We start from the raw sequence: 13,605 nt of genomic DNA, 5'->3' as shown, positions 1-13,605 counted from the left end.
CCTGGGAGAGACTGGCTCAACACAGTTCGGGCCATTTGCTCCACTTATCACCTCACTCACCAAGATCCTACTAAAGGAGGGAGGGATAGGGTCATCCGAGGTGACCAAAAGAGAGCAAAGGAATGTCTGCAAATTGCGCTTAGAAGTGCCGAGCAGTCAGATCGGCACCACCAAGCATAGCAATCACAGCAGCCGGAGTCAGAGGCAATGACCGAAGTCATACCGGAGCCGAATCGATGACAGTTCAGCTGTACGAAGACGATCCATCCAGAACGGTTAAGATCGGCTTCGCGGGAACGCCTCTACTTCGGGAAAAAACCATCCAGCTCCTCAAGGAGTACAAAGACGTCTTTGCATGGTCTCCGTTGGACATGACCGGAGTGCCCCCCGAGGTAATCACTCATCGTTTAAATATTGATCCTTCGGTCCGGCCGATAAAACAGAAGCAAAGACTCTTTGCGGCAGAACGAAGTCAAGTCATCCATGACGAAGTCCGTCAATTATTGAAGGCGGATGTGTTATTCGAAGTGAAGTATCCTTCGTGGGTGGCCAATCCTGTCATGATCAAGAAAAAGGAAGGAGGATGGCGGATGTGCATAGATTTCACCGATCTAAATAAGCACTGTCCCAAAGATTGCTATCCCCTTCCGAACATAGAAAAAAAGTAGAAGCTCTGATAGGCTTTGAAATTTTTTGTTTTCTTGATCTATACAAAGGATACCATCAGGTTTTAATGGATGAGATTGACGCTTCAAAAACGGCCTTCATTACTGATTTCGGCATTTTCGCTTATAAAAAGATGCCATTCGGTTTAAAGAATGCCGGAGCCACTTATCAAAGGATGGTAGACAAGCTTTTTCGGCACCTGATTGGAAAGGAGGTCGAAGTGTATGTTGACGATATAGTCGTCAAGAGCAAAGCACCTCGGAGTACGAGCACAACCTCAAGTCCACTCTCAACGTGCTCAAGAAAGCCAACCTCAAACTTAATCCCCAAAAGTGTACCTTTTTGGTAGATTCGGGAAAGTTTCTGGGTTGTTGGGTTTCAAAGGACGGACTCAAGGCAAACCCCTCAAAAGTTCAAGTCGTTCAGAACATGGCAATGCCGAAGTCCATACATGACGTGCAAAGGCTAACCGGATGTCTAGCCGCACTGAATCGATTCCTTTCCCAAGCAGCCGAAAAGCAACTGCCGTTCTTCAAGGTGTTGAAAAAGGCACCAAAGTTCGAGTGGGGAGCGACCGAGAGAAAAAGGCCTTTGACGAGCTCAAAAGTTATCTAGCCGAGCTTCCTATTCTCTCTGCTCCAACCGAAGCCGAAGTATATTCTTATACTTAGCGGCATCGGATCAAACCATCAGCGCGGTGCTTGTACGAGAAGAAGGCCTAAAGCAGCTTCCCATCTATTTTACAAGCCGAGCATTAAGAGGTCCAGAAACCAGGTATCAACCTCTGGAAAAGATTGCTCTGGCATTAGTAAATGCAGCAAGGAGACTGCGGCCATACTTCTATGCTCACAAGGTATGCGTCTTAACTGATCTGCCACTTCGGCAAGTGTTGACCAAACCAGAAGCATCAGCAGAATCGCCAAGTGGGCTATAGAGTTGGGAGAGCACACAATTGAATATCTACCTCGGAAAGCCATCAAGGGACAAGCCTTGGCGGATTTTCTTGCAGAAGCGAAGTTCGATCAAGCAATTCCCGTTATTGCCGACAGACGAATTCTGCCAATGCCGAAACTAGCACAGCCCTTGGAATCCGAAGTAGAGCCGCCGGACTGCTGGAGCGGATTCGTAGATGGAGCTTCAAACAAGATGGGAAGTGGAGCTGGTATTTTACTTGTCGCTCCCCGGACGGACACGAGGTAACCTACTCACTTCGTTTCCTATTCCCCACTACTAATAATGAAGCCGAGTACGAAGCCCTCCTGGCCGGACTCCAGTTAGCGCAAGTCTGCTCGTCAAATCTCTCAAAGTCCATTGTGATTCACAAGTCATAGTAAATCACATGTTGGGTACAAGTGAAGCTCGTGACGAGAGAATGAAGAAGTATTTGGACAAAGCGCAAAGCATCAGCCGAAGTTTCTCCTATTTTCGGATAATCCGCATTCCCAGAGCGGAAAATAGCCGAGCAGATGCCCTTAAGTAAGTTGGCCTCAGATCCGAACTCAAAGGCGGAAGAATTAATCGCATCGAAGCATTGATGAAGCCGAGGTACATTCAGTATCCAGCTCGCCGAACTGGATGACGCCGATCTTGCAGTATCTGGATCAAGGACAATTGCCCCCGGAGGATTAAGAGAGAAGCTCGGAAGATCACATGCGAGCACTTCGGTACGAACTTCATGAAGGAGTCCTCTTTAGAAAGTCTTACCTCCAGCCGTTATTGCGGTGCGTAGGACCAGAAGAGACGGACTACATCCTCAGAGAAGTTCATGAAGGATCGTGCGGTAGCCACATCGGAGCCAGAAGCTTTAGCTAAAAAAGTTCTGAGATGGGGATATTATTGGCCAACCATGGTACAAGAGGCAGTGCAGCTCGTCAAGAAGTGTACGAAGTGCCAAATTCCTGCAAATGTCCCAAGGATGCCGCCAGACCGATCTATACACTATGCAAAGCCCTTGGCCTTTCATGCAATGGGGCATATACATAGTGGGACCACTTCCTCAAGCTCCTCGGCAAATGAAATCCTTATCGTTGCCGTGGACTACTTCACGAAGTGGTGGAGGCTGAACCATTAGCTACGATAACGAGCTCAAAGGCATTGGACTTCGTCTGGAAGAACATAGTGTGCCGATTTGGCATACCCCACATCCTCATCTCGGATAATGGGACTCAGTTCACCGACAAGACGTTCAAGAATTGGTGCCAAGAGCTGAACATTCAACAGCGGTTCACTTCGGTCTCCCATCCCCAAGCCAAACGGACAAACGGAAGTAACGAACCGGATTCTGGTGAAAGGGTTAAAAGCTCGGCTAGAACAAGCCAAAGGACAATGGGTAGAAAATCTCCCTCAAGTCCTATGGTCCTACCGAACTACACCCAAAACCTCCAACGGTGAAACTCCGTATAGTCTGGTGTACGGCACTGAAGCCGTAATTCCGGTGGAGATCGGCGTACCCAGTCCCCGAACTCTAAATTTCTCCTCAGAAATGAATGACGACGGACTGAGAGCAGAACTAGATCTCGCCGAAGAAAGAAAGAGAAATTGGCGTGCATAAAAGCAGCCAAGTATAAGGAGCAAGTAGCCCGGTATTATAACCAAAGGGTGAAAAAGCTTCAATTTCAAGTGGGAGATCTCGTCTTGAGAAACAACGAAGTAAGCCGAGCAGAAAATAGCTGGGCAAACTCGAAACCCACATGGGAGGGTCCATATCGGGTGTCCGAAGTCCTCGGCAAAGGGTCTTATAAATTGACTCACATGTCAGGAGAACAAGTACCCCGAACATGGCACGTCTCCAACCTCAAGAAGTACCACTTGTAAGAGACAAAAGTCCGGTCAGTCCGTCTCGTGTCTAGTTCGGTCATAGGGGTATGTGTTTTTATTTGTTTGTTTTTTTACTTGTACCTTTTACTTGTCGTTTTAAAAAAAAAAGGTTTAAAGTTTTTTTCCTTCGTCTTTTTCATTTTTTCTCTATGTGTTTTGTCTCTATGTGCTTGTCGTCTCTTACAAATGGTACCAAGGTATATCGTTCTTTAAAGACTGATCCCCTTTTTAGATCGATTATTAAAGACTATTGTGAGTCCAAGCTTCTAAGGAGGATATAAGACCACAATTCAGCTTAACAAGCAGTCCGTCTGAAACGAACTGCAATAAGCCAACGATTGTGAGTCCAAGCTTCCAAGGAGGATACAAGACCGCAATTCAGCTTAACAAGCACTTCGTCTGAAACGAACTGCAATAAGGGAAGGTCCGATCCACGCGATAAACCTCGCCGAATTAGGACGACCAAGTTCGGTCAAAGAAGTTTACCTCATAAGACCGGGGACGACCATGTCTGGTCAAAGAGGTTTACTGCATAAGACCACTTCGGTTAACTGGGGAAAGTCCGATCCACGCGATAAAACTCGCCGAATTAGGACAAGGGAAAGTTCGATCCCGGCGACAAAAATCGCCAAATTAGAACACAAACCAAGTCTGGTCAAAGATGTTTATTTCATCAGACCAAAGACGAGTCCGGTCAAAGATGTTTATTTCATCAGACCAAAGACGAGTCCGGTCAAAGATGTTTATTTCATCAGACCAAAGACGAGTCCGGTCAAAGATGTTTATTTCATCAGACCAAAGACGAGTCCGGTCAAAGAAGTTTACTTCATAAGACCAAGGACCAAGTTCGGTCAAAGAAGTTTACTTCATAAGACCGAGGACAAGTACGATGAAATTTTTTCGCTAAGCTGTAAATACAGTGTTAGAAGCGAAAACAAAATTTCATTTTTCAAATCTTGTTCGGCATACAACTCAACTACCCTACAAAATGGCGTTACGCTATTACAAAGGACTATTCTACTGTCCAGGGTTGCTGAAGTTAAGCCACCTATCTGCAAAATCCTCTGGAAGCTGAGTTCGGTTGTTCCGAGCAGATGAAGAATAAGCAGGTCGACGAGATGCTATCCTCGACCCAACGCCTCTTCCCCGAGCCCGAGAAGTCCTAACACCTCGGCGATGAAGAGTCTCTGCAATAATCATCTGCTGATCTTGCTCGCTCATAGTCACAACTCCTCGGCGAATTTCAGTCCGTCCCTGTCTTGACGATTCCGGTTGCTCCTGAGCCCGTTCTCGTCTTGACGTTTCCGGCTGTTCCGGAGTTCGTTGTTGACTGGAAGTAGGATTTTGAACAAGGGAACCAGAGGCTTGATCTGGAGTGCGAGCATCTGTTGGCACGACATGCCGAAGGAATCTTTCTATGGAGGGGCGCCGAGAAAGAACAATGTCGTACCGAGAAGCCCAGCGCCGTAATGATTTCACAACTTGTTGGCAAGCCGAGCTCTCCAGCGCATTGTTCCTCCGGAGTACATGATATTCCTCCCACAGTTCGTCAACTCGACTCTGAACATCTGATATGGTCAATCCCCCGCGCACACGGATGTAATCCTCGTACGCAGTCCTCTCAGCAACGGTCGTGTTCAGCTCGGCCTCCAGATCCTTCTTATCGGACTCTAAGTCCTTATTATCGGCCTCCAGCTTCACTAAACGAGCCAGAAGCTCGTCATTCTTCGTCTGATCGGCTATAGCTCTTCTCTCAGCTTCGTCCAAAGCCGAAGAGTACAGCCGTTTCCAGTGAAGTATCTCCATCTCCTTGGGTACAAAGCAGCTATATTAGTTCGGCAGCTGTACCGAGCAGATAGTAAAATACAACAGGAATAAAGGCGAGTACGAAAAGCTATACGAAGACAAGTGTAGAGAATTTTTCATTCACAAGGAAAATTTTTTACACTAGGGCTTCAAGGCCATTTTACAAGGAAGAAACTAGACTAAGAGAAGGGAGACGAAATCATACTCTGCCAGCTTCGTCTCCGGCTCCTCGGTCTGGTACAGCTTCTTTCTCCTGGGCTACCTCAGCCTCAGCCTCGCCTCTCGCCGGCCTCGCCTCCGCCTCCTGATCGGCTTCCTTCTCCGGATGCCCGGCCTGATCGACTTCGGCCTCCCGCTCCAGTGGCTCGGCCTCACCCTCTCCGTTGTAAGTCGAAGCAGGTGAAACGGGTCCCACGGAGGCAAAGATAGCCTCCAGGTTCTCGTCCCGATCAGCTCGACAACTCCGGACTCGGTCTGCAGAAAGCAGGACCGAAGATGAAGCGAGCTCCTCAAGGAGCGGCAGATTCTGAAGCCGAGCCGCTATCTCTCGGCTGTACAGAGGCAGCACAACGTCGGCCCCCTGCTCGCCCTTATCGGCAATTAGCCTTACCAGACTACCGACAAAGGCCGAGAACTGGCTGCTCAAAAAGAGTTTCTCCGTGTAAACACGGAGAGCCTCCCCTTGGGCAACCACGGCAGCAGCATCCAGACGTTTCGTCTGCTCCCGCTGGATGACGAGCTGGTTTTTGGCAAACTGAGCTTCATCCTGGGCCGAAATCCTAGCAGCTCTGGCCTTCTCAAAGTTAGCCTCAGCCTGTTCGGCCCGATGACAAGCAGCCGCCAACTTCCTCTGCATCTCAGCATAGTCATTGGACGCTTTGGAGAGTTCGACGGCGACGAGCTTGGAGAGCATATCGTTCCTCTGAAAATGAATAAAGAAAAAAGTCAACAAAGGGACCACAAAAAATACAGGAAAAAAGCAAGGCCAGAAAATCAAGAAGAGAATTCACCTCGGCGAAGTCCGTGGGCCATAAAAACGGCTCACAGATATGTTCCGAAGGAGGCGCCAAGACCACGTCTTTCTCTGGCGCTCTCGGGGGCTTCTGGGCCTTCCCCCTCCCCTTTGCCGAAGTTGACTCCGGCTTCTTCGGATCCGAAGAGGTTTTTTTGCCTTTTCGGAGTCCTCTCGGCATCAGACGCCGAGCTGGTGGTTTTCGGCCTCTCCGGCTCCTTGGACTCCGAAGATTTTCGGGTAGCCTTGTTCAGCATGTACACTGCCAAAAAGCAAGAGAGCAAGGTTAGTTTTCTTCGTTTTAAAGCAGTAGTAGAACATAAAGGTAAAGAAAAATCCTCACCCTCGGCCTCTTCGTCCGAAGACGAGATGTCGAAACACGACGTCGCCCTTGACGAGCTCAGACTCCGTGTATTGTTTCCTAACTATGGGAATCTTGCTGAGCTCGCCATCGAGCTCGGCCAATGGTTCTAACCGAGGATGAGGAATCACGGACTTCGGCCCTCTCCAGGGGAAGCCCGGAGCCGCTGTCCTATTATAAAAAAAGAAGCGGTTTTGCCATTTCGGCCACTTGGTTTTGCAGAATGCCCTAAACGGCTGTAAGGGGATCAAGTAAAACCAAGATCCCTTCCTTTTAAATTGGAAAAAATTAAGGATTGCCCGCAGAGACAGATCCTTATCTAACCTACGGAGTTCGGCAGCAAAAGCCGACAAGTGCCTCCAAGAGTTCGGAGTCACCTGACCTAAAGGGAGTTGAAAAAATCAAGAAGCTCTACAAAAGGTGGGGGAAGAGGGAAACGAAGCCCGCATTCTAAGCAGGCTTCGTAAACGGTGGCATAACCCTCCGGCGGGTCGTTAGCCCTATGATCATCGTCGGGAACCACCGCCTTCCCCCCAGGAAAAGAGTATTTTTCGTTAAAGGGATATCACAGTATCCTTACTCAAGATACTGTGAAAATACTCTACGGTCTTCTCCCCGGATTCTTTCCGGCTAGAAGACCCCTTACCCCCCTTTTCTACCGCTACCAGACTCAGACGAAGAAGAAGCAGACATGGTTCTTACTCTTTGAAAGTTTGAAGAAATCCTGAGGAAATTTTTGAAAGCGGAAGGAAATTTTTCACGCAAAAGATAGAGAGTGCAGAAGAAGCCAATAGCAAAGGTGTTCAAATGATGAAGAAAGGCGGTATTTATCAGATTTGGAAAAGATTTCAAATCAATCACACCGTTTCATATCCCACCTTTTCAGGATTCGACGGCCGGATTTTACTGTCGCATTTAATGCCGCATTTAATGCAGTCACGCGCAGGGCACGTCCCCTGACTTCAGCCTCCCCCCGTCCCCTTTTTCAGAATGCCGAAGTGACTCGCTTCGCCGAAGTGATTCACTTCGCTTTTCGGGGGGGGTAGTGATGGGGTGCGTACTAAACAAGCCCAACAGCAATGACGGCCCATCAGCCCAAAGCCCAAGGAAGAGTATGAGTTCGGCATTACCAAAGAGTTCGGCCTCAGCCTACAGCTCGGTAAAAGCCAACCTATCAAGCTCTGCTCTCAGATCGGCAACCAAAGCAGGAGTATGAGTTCGGCATTACCAAAGAGTTCGGCCTCAGCCTACAGCTCGGTAAAAGCCATCCAATCAAGCTCTGCTCTCAGGTCGGCATCAAGCTCTACTCTCAGATCGGCAACCAAAGCAGTTCGGTCTCAGTATTCGACCGAACAAGGAGTTAGTGGACCCATACAGGATGTCCAACACACCCACTACCACGTGGTGTCAACTCAGGCCACGATCGTAGGCCATGACCTACGCTACATCCACGATCTTAGGCCATGACCTACACGACATCCACGACTTAGGGTGGTGATGCAAGCCACGATCTTAGTTCAAGATATAAATAGAACTTAGATCAGATAGAAGAGGGTTTTAAGCTCTCTAGAGATAAAACACCATATAGCAAATAGCAAGTTTGTATTTGTAAGCTGTAGAAAACAGATCAAGCAATACAATCTTGCCCTCCCTTTTTCCCGTGGACGTAGATTTACTTCAGTAAATCGAACCACGTAAATTCTTTGTGTCATAATCTTCTTTCTCTACCAGCATTTACAAACATCTGAAATTCGCGGAACCATCAAGCCACGCCCCCAGCCTCCTCTCCGTCTCGTCCCCCACGTTGCTGCCGCACGCCGCGCACAGCGACTTCACCAGCGGCAGGAAGATCCCGCCCGCCAGAGCCGATACCGACGGGATCGCTGGGGCCAGGAGGGCCTCGCTCAGGACTAGGCTGTAGCCTAGTCCTAAGGAGGCGCTCCCGTAGAGGGAGACGAACTGGTAGGCAATCCGGATCCCGAGCCCGGTTTTTATGAAGCCGCGGGCGAAGAAAAAGGCGAGCGCGATCAGCTACGGGATGGGGTCGCCGAAGGCCGCCGCGAAGGTCAGGGTCTTTGTGTGGAGAGAAGCTGCCATGCGATGCGTGAGACGCCCCCTGGCGCTGGGATGAACCACAGGATCACTCCTGACGCGGTGGAGGCGTGTGTGAAATTAGTGACTATAGAAGATGTTTTGGTGATGAGATCTGATGAAATTAGTACTAGTGTGTTTTGTATTTGAAGAGGAGGGAGGAGGGTAAGGTGAGATTGGATGTAATGTAATGGTAGGAAGGAATGGATGAGTTGGGAATGAGAAAAAAAGGGTTGGAAGTGTAATGTGCACAGAAAGTGGGTGAACGGAAACAAAGAAATGGATTGAGAAAGAAGACAAAGATGGTCCGTTAATTAGTGTTGAGAAAATCATGTGTTGCTGGAGGCTATTGCCTATTGCCTATTGCCAAAGTAACGCATTTGTGATGGGCTGGCTGATGACAGCCCAACCAACTTTAATACCATGCCCCAAACAATTTAGCCAATTTATATCTGTCCATTATATTTTCATAATTAATCCGTAATTTAATTTGGAAATCGGACTCAGAAATGAAATAGAATCGCCTCACATCGTCGCTGCCAAGTTGATATCTGCAACAAGCCCACAACGACCATCGAATTGCACTTTTTTGCGTAATACCAAGTGACAATGAGCGCACAAACGGCGCCGTATCACCAGCCTGCGACGCTGGAAGAAGTCCGTACTCTCTGGATTGGAGATTTGCCCTACTGGGCTGACGAGAACTATCTCCGTGCCTGGTTTTCCCACACCGTCGAGGTATCTTTCTAACCCTTTTCTGACCTCATTACCCCTTTTTTTAATGAAGAAATCAGTAATTTGTAAACACTGAGCTCGGTGTCGTCACCGCAATTTTGTCTATGATTCCCCAATTTCTCTTTTGGATTTCATTAAGCCGTTGTTATTCTGCAGTTTGCAAATTTGAATTGTGCAGTGTGTATACTTCCTGCTAGTGACAAGTTTTGGTTTTAGGGATTTCCATGGAAAGTAGAACTGACATACTATTAGCTATGAGTCTATTAGGTTTAATCTGGGCATAGGGTCTAGTGTAATTGGAATTTTCTATTGCCTAGCAACATAAAGATACAGTGTTTTTCCTATGCTTTTTGGTCTGTTGTTTTGTTAAACATTGCCTCGCCAAATTGTCGGCAGGTCCTCTCGATTAAAGTAATTCGTAACAAAATCACGGGGCAGCCTGAGGGTTATGGGTTTGTTGAATTCACATCACATCAAGTTGCAGAGGGCATTCTGCAGTCATATAATGGAACCCAAATTCCTGGGACCGAACTGACTTTCAGGTTAAATTGGGCATCTTCTGGGATAGGGGAAAGGCGTACTGATGGAGGCCCTGAACACTCCATCTTTGTTGGAGATTTGGCACCAGATGTTACAGATTATCTGTTGCAGGAAACTTTCCGAGTTAGCTATCCATCGGTTAGAGGGGCCAAGGTTGTCACTGATCCAAATACTGGCCGTTCCAAGGGATATGGATTTGTTAAGTTTGCTGATGAAACAGAAAGAAATCGAGCAATGGTTGAGATGAATGGTCTCTATTGCTCGACTAGGCCCATGAGAATTAGTGCGGCAGCTCCAAAAAAAACAACCGCTGGCGTCCAGCAGCCGTATGCTGCAACTAAAGGTGAATTCATTTTCCTCTGATTTGCATCGTTATAACACATGCTTTTTTGACTTGATTGCATCATATATGGCTTCTGATAGAATTTAGCCAGTGATGAGCTTTAAGTCATATTAGTAGTCTCTCTATCTGGTTTTTTTCCAGTTGGGTCTATTTTGTCCTACTCCTTTGTTTCTTTGACATTTAATGCTTTGTTCTGTCGAGTCCGTGTATGGATTGCCACACTCAAAGAATTAGTCACATAGGTCCTTTTTGTCAGCAATTTGCAGCTGATAAATGCATCTTAAGACTTGTTCTAGTTTGGGACGCCCTCATTCATTAATGCTGAAGATATACTTGAACTAAGGCTACAATAAAAATGTGACTTCGTGCCGTTTTTGTAAAGGATTGCACCTGTGTTTATCAATTGATTATTCAGTACTTCATTTCTGTGATCTTAGAAGGACCTTTTTCTCCTAATGGCAGCAATATATCCAGCTCCCGCTTATACAACTCCTGTGCAACCAATTCCAGTGGATAATGATATCAATAACACTACTGTAAGTCTACCTCTAAGGTCTAGATATTGTGGCCAATTATACGCTTTGATCTCTTTTCCTTTTGAAATTGCAGGTTTTTATTGGTAATCTGGACCCTAATGTTACTGAGGAAGAATTGAGGCAGATATTCTTGCAGTTTGGGGATATTGTTTACGTCAAAATCCCTGCTGCCAAGGGATGTGGTTTTGTGCAGTTTGCTGCAAGGTAATTTTTGTAGGCAGCTGTTGTGTTTTCAGAAATAAGTGAGGAGCAAACTTCTAATGAATCTTCAATTATTTGTGTGAAATGTAATATATTCTTCCTATTCTATCGTATATACTTTTGGCAGGTCTCTACTCAATCTCATTGATTTTGTTGTCATACGGCAAAGAGCCTCTTTCTCAGTTTAGACCATGGCATTCCCTTTAAATTGCTTACTCTTTTCCGCACATGAACATTCTGCTTTCTTGCTGTTTACTTGGACAGGACGTCAGCTGAAGAATCAATCCAGAGAATGCAGGGTACTGTGATTGGTCAACAAGTTGTCCGGCTTTCTTGGGGAAGGAGTCCAACGGCAAAACAGGTTTTCTAGCTTGATGATTGTGTAAATTTTATTTCTGATACATCAATTAATCTTTGGGGCAAGTTGAGCATGTATTTTTTTGTTGCTTTTACCGCAATACTTAATTCATATGTACGCACATTGCACACTGTAGGATGCTGTTGGTGTGTGGGGTCAGGCTGATCCAAATCAATTGAGTGCTTATTATGCATACGGACAAGGCTATGATGCCTATGCATATGGTGCCACACAAGATCCTTCAGCATATGCATACGGTGCATATGCTGGCTACGGACAGTACCCCCCATCAGGTGACGATCAACTTGATGTTCTTTACTTTTCCATGCCTGGCTAAAGGTACATATGTGTGATTATGGATTGGTGCCCTCTCGTGCTTATAACATACGCATTCTATTATATATTTCGATACAAATTTCTTTGTTGGGGCAGGAAGAATATGCCTAGCAACTTCTAATTGTTTGGTAGTAGAAATTTGGAGCTCGTACACCGTTGTCTTTCAATCGTTTATTCTCCTGAGAATAGAAAGGTTCTAAATCAACTATTATGTGCAAAAATTGCCAAGCTTCAGAAGTTTTTGTCTTGTTTAACACATTTAGTTTATCATTCTAACTTGGGATATTGAGTCAGTTGCTTTTATGTTAATCCTTGGTCACAAACCATACTAGGAATACATGGAATGAAATACTCTTTTTGTTGGTCAAGATTTTAGGTGACATTGACATGTCAACTAAGATTACTTCAGTCACGAAGTATTAAAGTTGATGTGTGAGTAAAGTTGTGTTTTCCTGAACTGTCTTCAAGCTCGACTGTTTTGATATAATTGTTCTAGACTATGCCATCCATATACTCACTGAGTGATCAATTGAAAAAAAAAACTGATTGGTAGCATGCTGTGTTATGTTTCTATGGGATTTCCATTTGGTTTTAGTATGATGGAATTAGTGTTTCTCTTCATATACAGACTGAAGGAGCTCCAGACATGACCGCTTTATCAGGAGTTGCTCAGCCTATGGAACACGCAGAGGAACTTTACGATCCTTTGGGCACACCTGATGTTGACAAGTAATCTTCAAACTGTGATTTACTTGATAGAATTTCATATTTTTGTGATCCATTTTCATTGAATATAACCTAGGTTAAATGCTGCCTACCTTGGTGTTCATGGAAGAGCTATCTTAGGAAGGCCTTTGTGGCAGACCACCTCTTCACTTCCACAGCAAACCTAGAAGATACGGTCCATTTAATAGTATCTTATCTCCAAACTGATGTTGTTAATTGCGATAAGCAGTCAATATCTTATCGTGATGCAATTCAAGTGAGTTAGGGTAGTTGACAGTTCAATTCAATTTTGAAATGATTAGCTGTTTTTATAGTTGCATTGGAGTAACATATATTTATATGGGTTGGTCGTCGAGAGATACATTTACCAAACCAACCTATTTCTTAAATGCATGCATATATGCGTATTGGGAATTAACCTACCTTCATTTATTTTTATGGGTGCCGCTCTCTCCTTTTCTAATATATTTCTCTTATTCATCCTTTTCTTTTCTTTTTTTGTGACCATGCATGTTTTTTATGTTTCCTACATATCAAACTAATTTTGATATTACTCTATTTTTGTCAAAAATGGTGTTTCAAGAGTATCATTAATCCTACTTTGATAATGTGGATTCAATTACCTAACTTTGGAAAAGTATAAATGGTTTACTGAAAAAAGGAACCAGCATTAAATGTTTTGAAAATTAAAGTTAACTGCAGATTGAAAGTTATAGATTTAAAACACATAGAAATAATAACCTATTTCAATTTTTAACTTGAAGGTTAATGCAACTCATTTTTAAAAAATTTAAAAATTCGTTAAAAAAAATTGATTCAACCTTCTGCCGGTTCGTGGCCAAACTGATAGATTTTTCAGTTCATAACAGCCCAAATGTGAAGCAATTATTATGTCTTGATCAAACCAATTCACACTCAAACAAGCTAGTTCGCTTTTTAAAACACTACACATAACCAAATGAAAGATGCAAGGCTCTAGTGCATCCACCTCAATTAAAATTCCTAATTATGATTCATATACTCTAACCAATTACTACTTATTTCTCATTAGAAATTAATAAATCATAATTATATAGT

General features: G+C 45.0%; 1 protein-coding gene across 2 annotated transcripts; it reads left to right on the top strand.

The window, feature by feature from the left end:
• The first annotated feature begins 9,175 nt into the window (after positions 1-9,175).
• On the top strand, positions 9,176-12,960 carry LOC121756865 (polyadenylate-binding protein RBP47B'-like). 2 transcript variants are annotated; one of them, XM_042152288.1, is made up of 8 exons: positions 9,176-9,491; positions 9,885-10,371; positions 10,834-10,907; positions 10,981-11,111; positions 11,373-11,469; positions 11,603-11,754; positions 12,427-12,531; positions 12,605-12,960. In XM_042152288.1, the coding sequence occupies exons 1-8, from the start codon at positions 9,363-9,365 to the stop codon at positions 12,693-12,695; spliced, it is 1,266 nt and encodes a 421-aa protein (XP_042008222.1). In that variant the 5' UTR covers positions 9,176-9,362; the 3' UTR covers positions 12,696-12,960. The 2 variants fall into 2 exon arrangements, with proteins under 2 accessions (XP_042008222.1, XP_042008213.1); XM_042152279.1 differs by lacking the exon at positions 12,605-12,960 and having other exon boundaries at positions 9,177-9,491; positions 11,603-11,759; positions 12,431-12,450.
• Positions 12,961-13,605: the final 645 nt, after the last annotated feature.

The sequence above is a fragment of the Salvia splendens genome, chromosome 1 (assembly GCF_004379255.2).
Source record: "Salvia splendens isolate huo1 chromosome 1, SspV2, whole genome shotgun sequence".
NCBI classification, from domain to species: domain Eukaryota; kingdom Viridiplantae; phylum Streptophyta; class Magnoliopsida; order Lamiales; family Lamiaceae; genus Salvia; species Salvia splendens.
Note: the sequence above shows the minus strand (reverse complement) of the source record. Positions and strands in the feature narration are given on the sequence as shown.

Bases quoted from the DNA above. Each gene is read 5' to 3' on its own strand.
- LOC121756865 (XM_042152288.1), top strand. From the start codon at position 9,363: ATGAGCGCACAAACGGCGCCGTATCACCAGCCTGCGACGCTGGAAGAA. The intron at 10,908-10,980 runs GTAAGTCTACCT...TTGAAATTGCAG, and splicing joins ATGATATCAATAACACTACT to GTTTTTATTGGTAATCTGGA. The intron at 11,470-11,602 runs GTTTTCTAGCTT...TGCACACTGTAG, and splicing joins GGAGTCCAACGGCAAAACAG to GATGCTGTTGGTGTGTGGGG.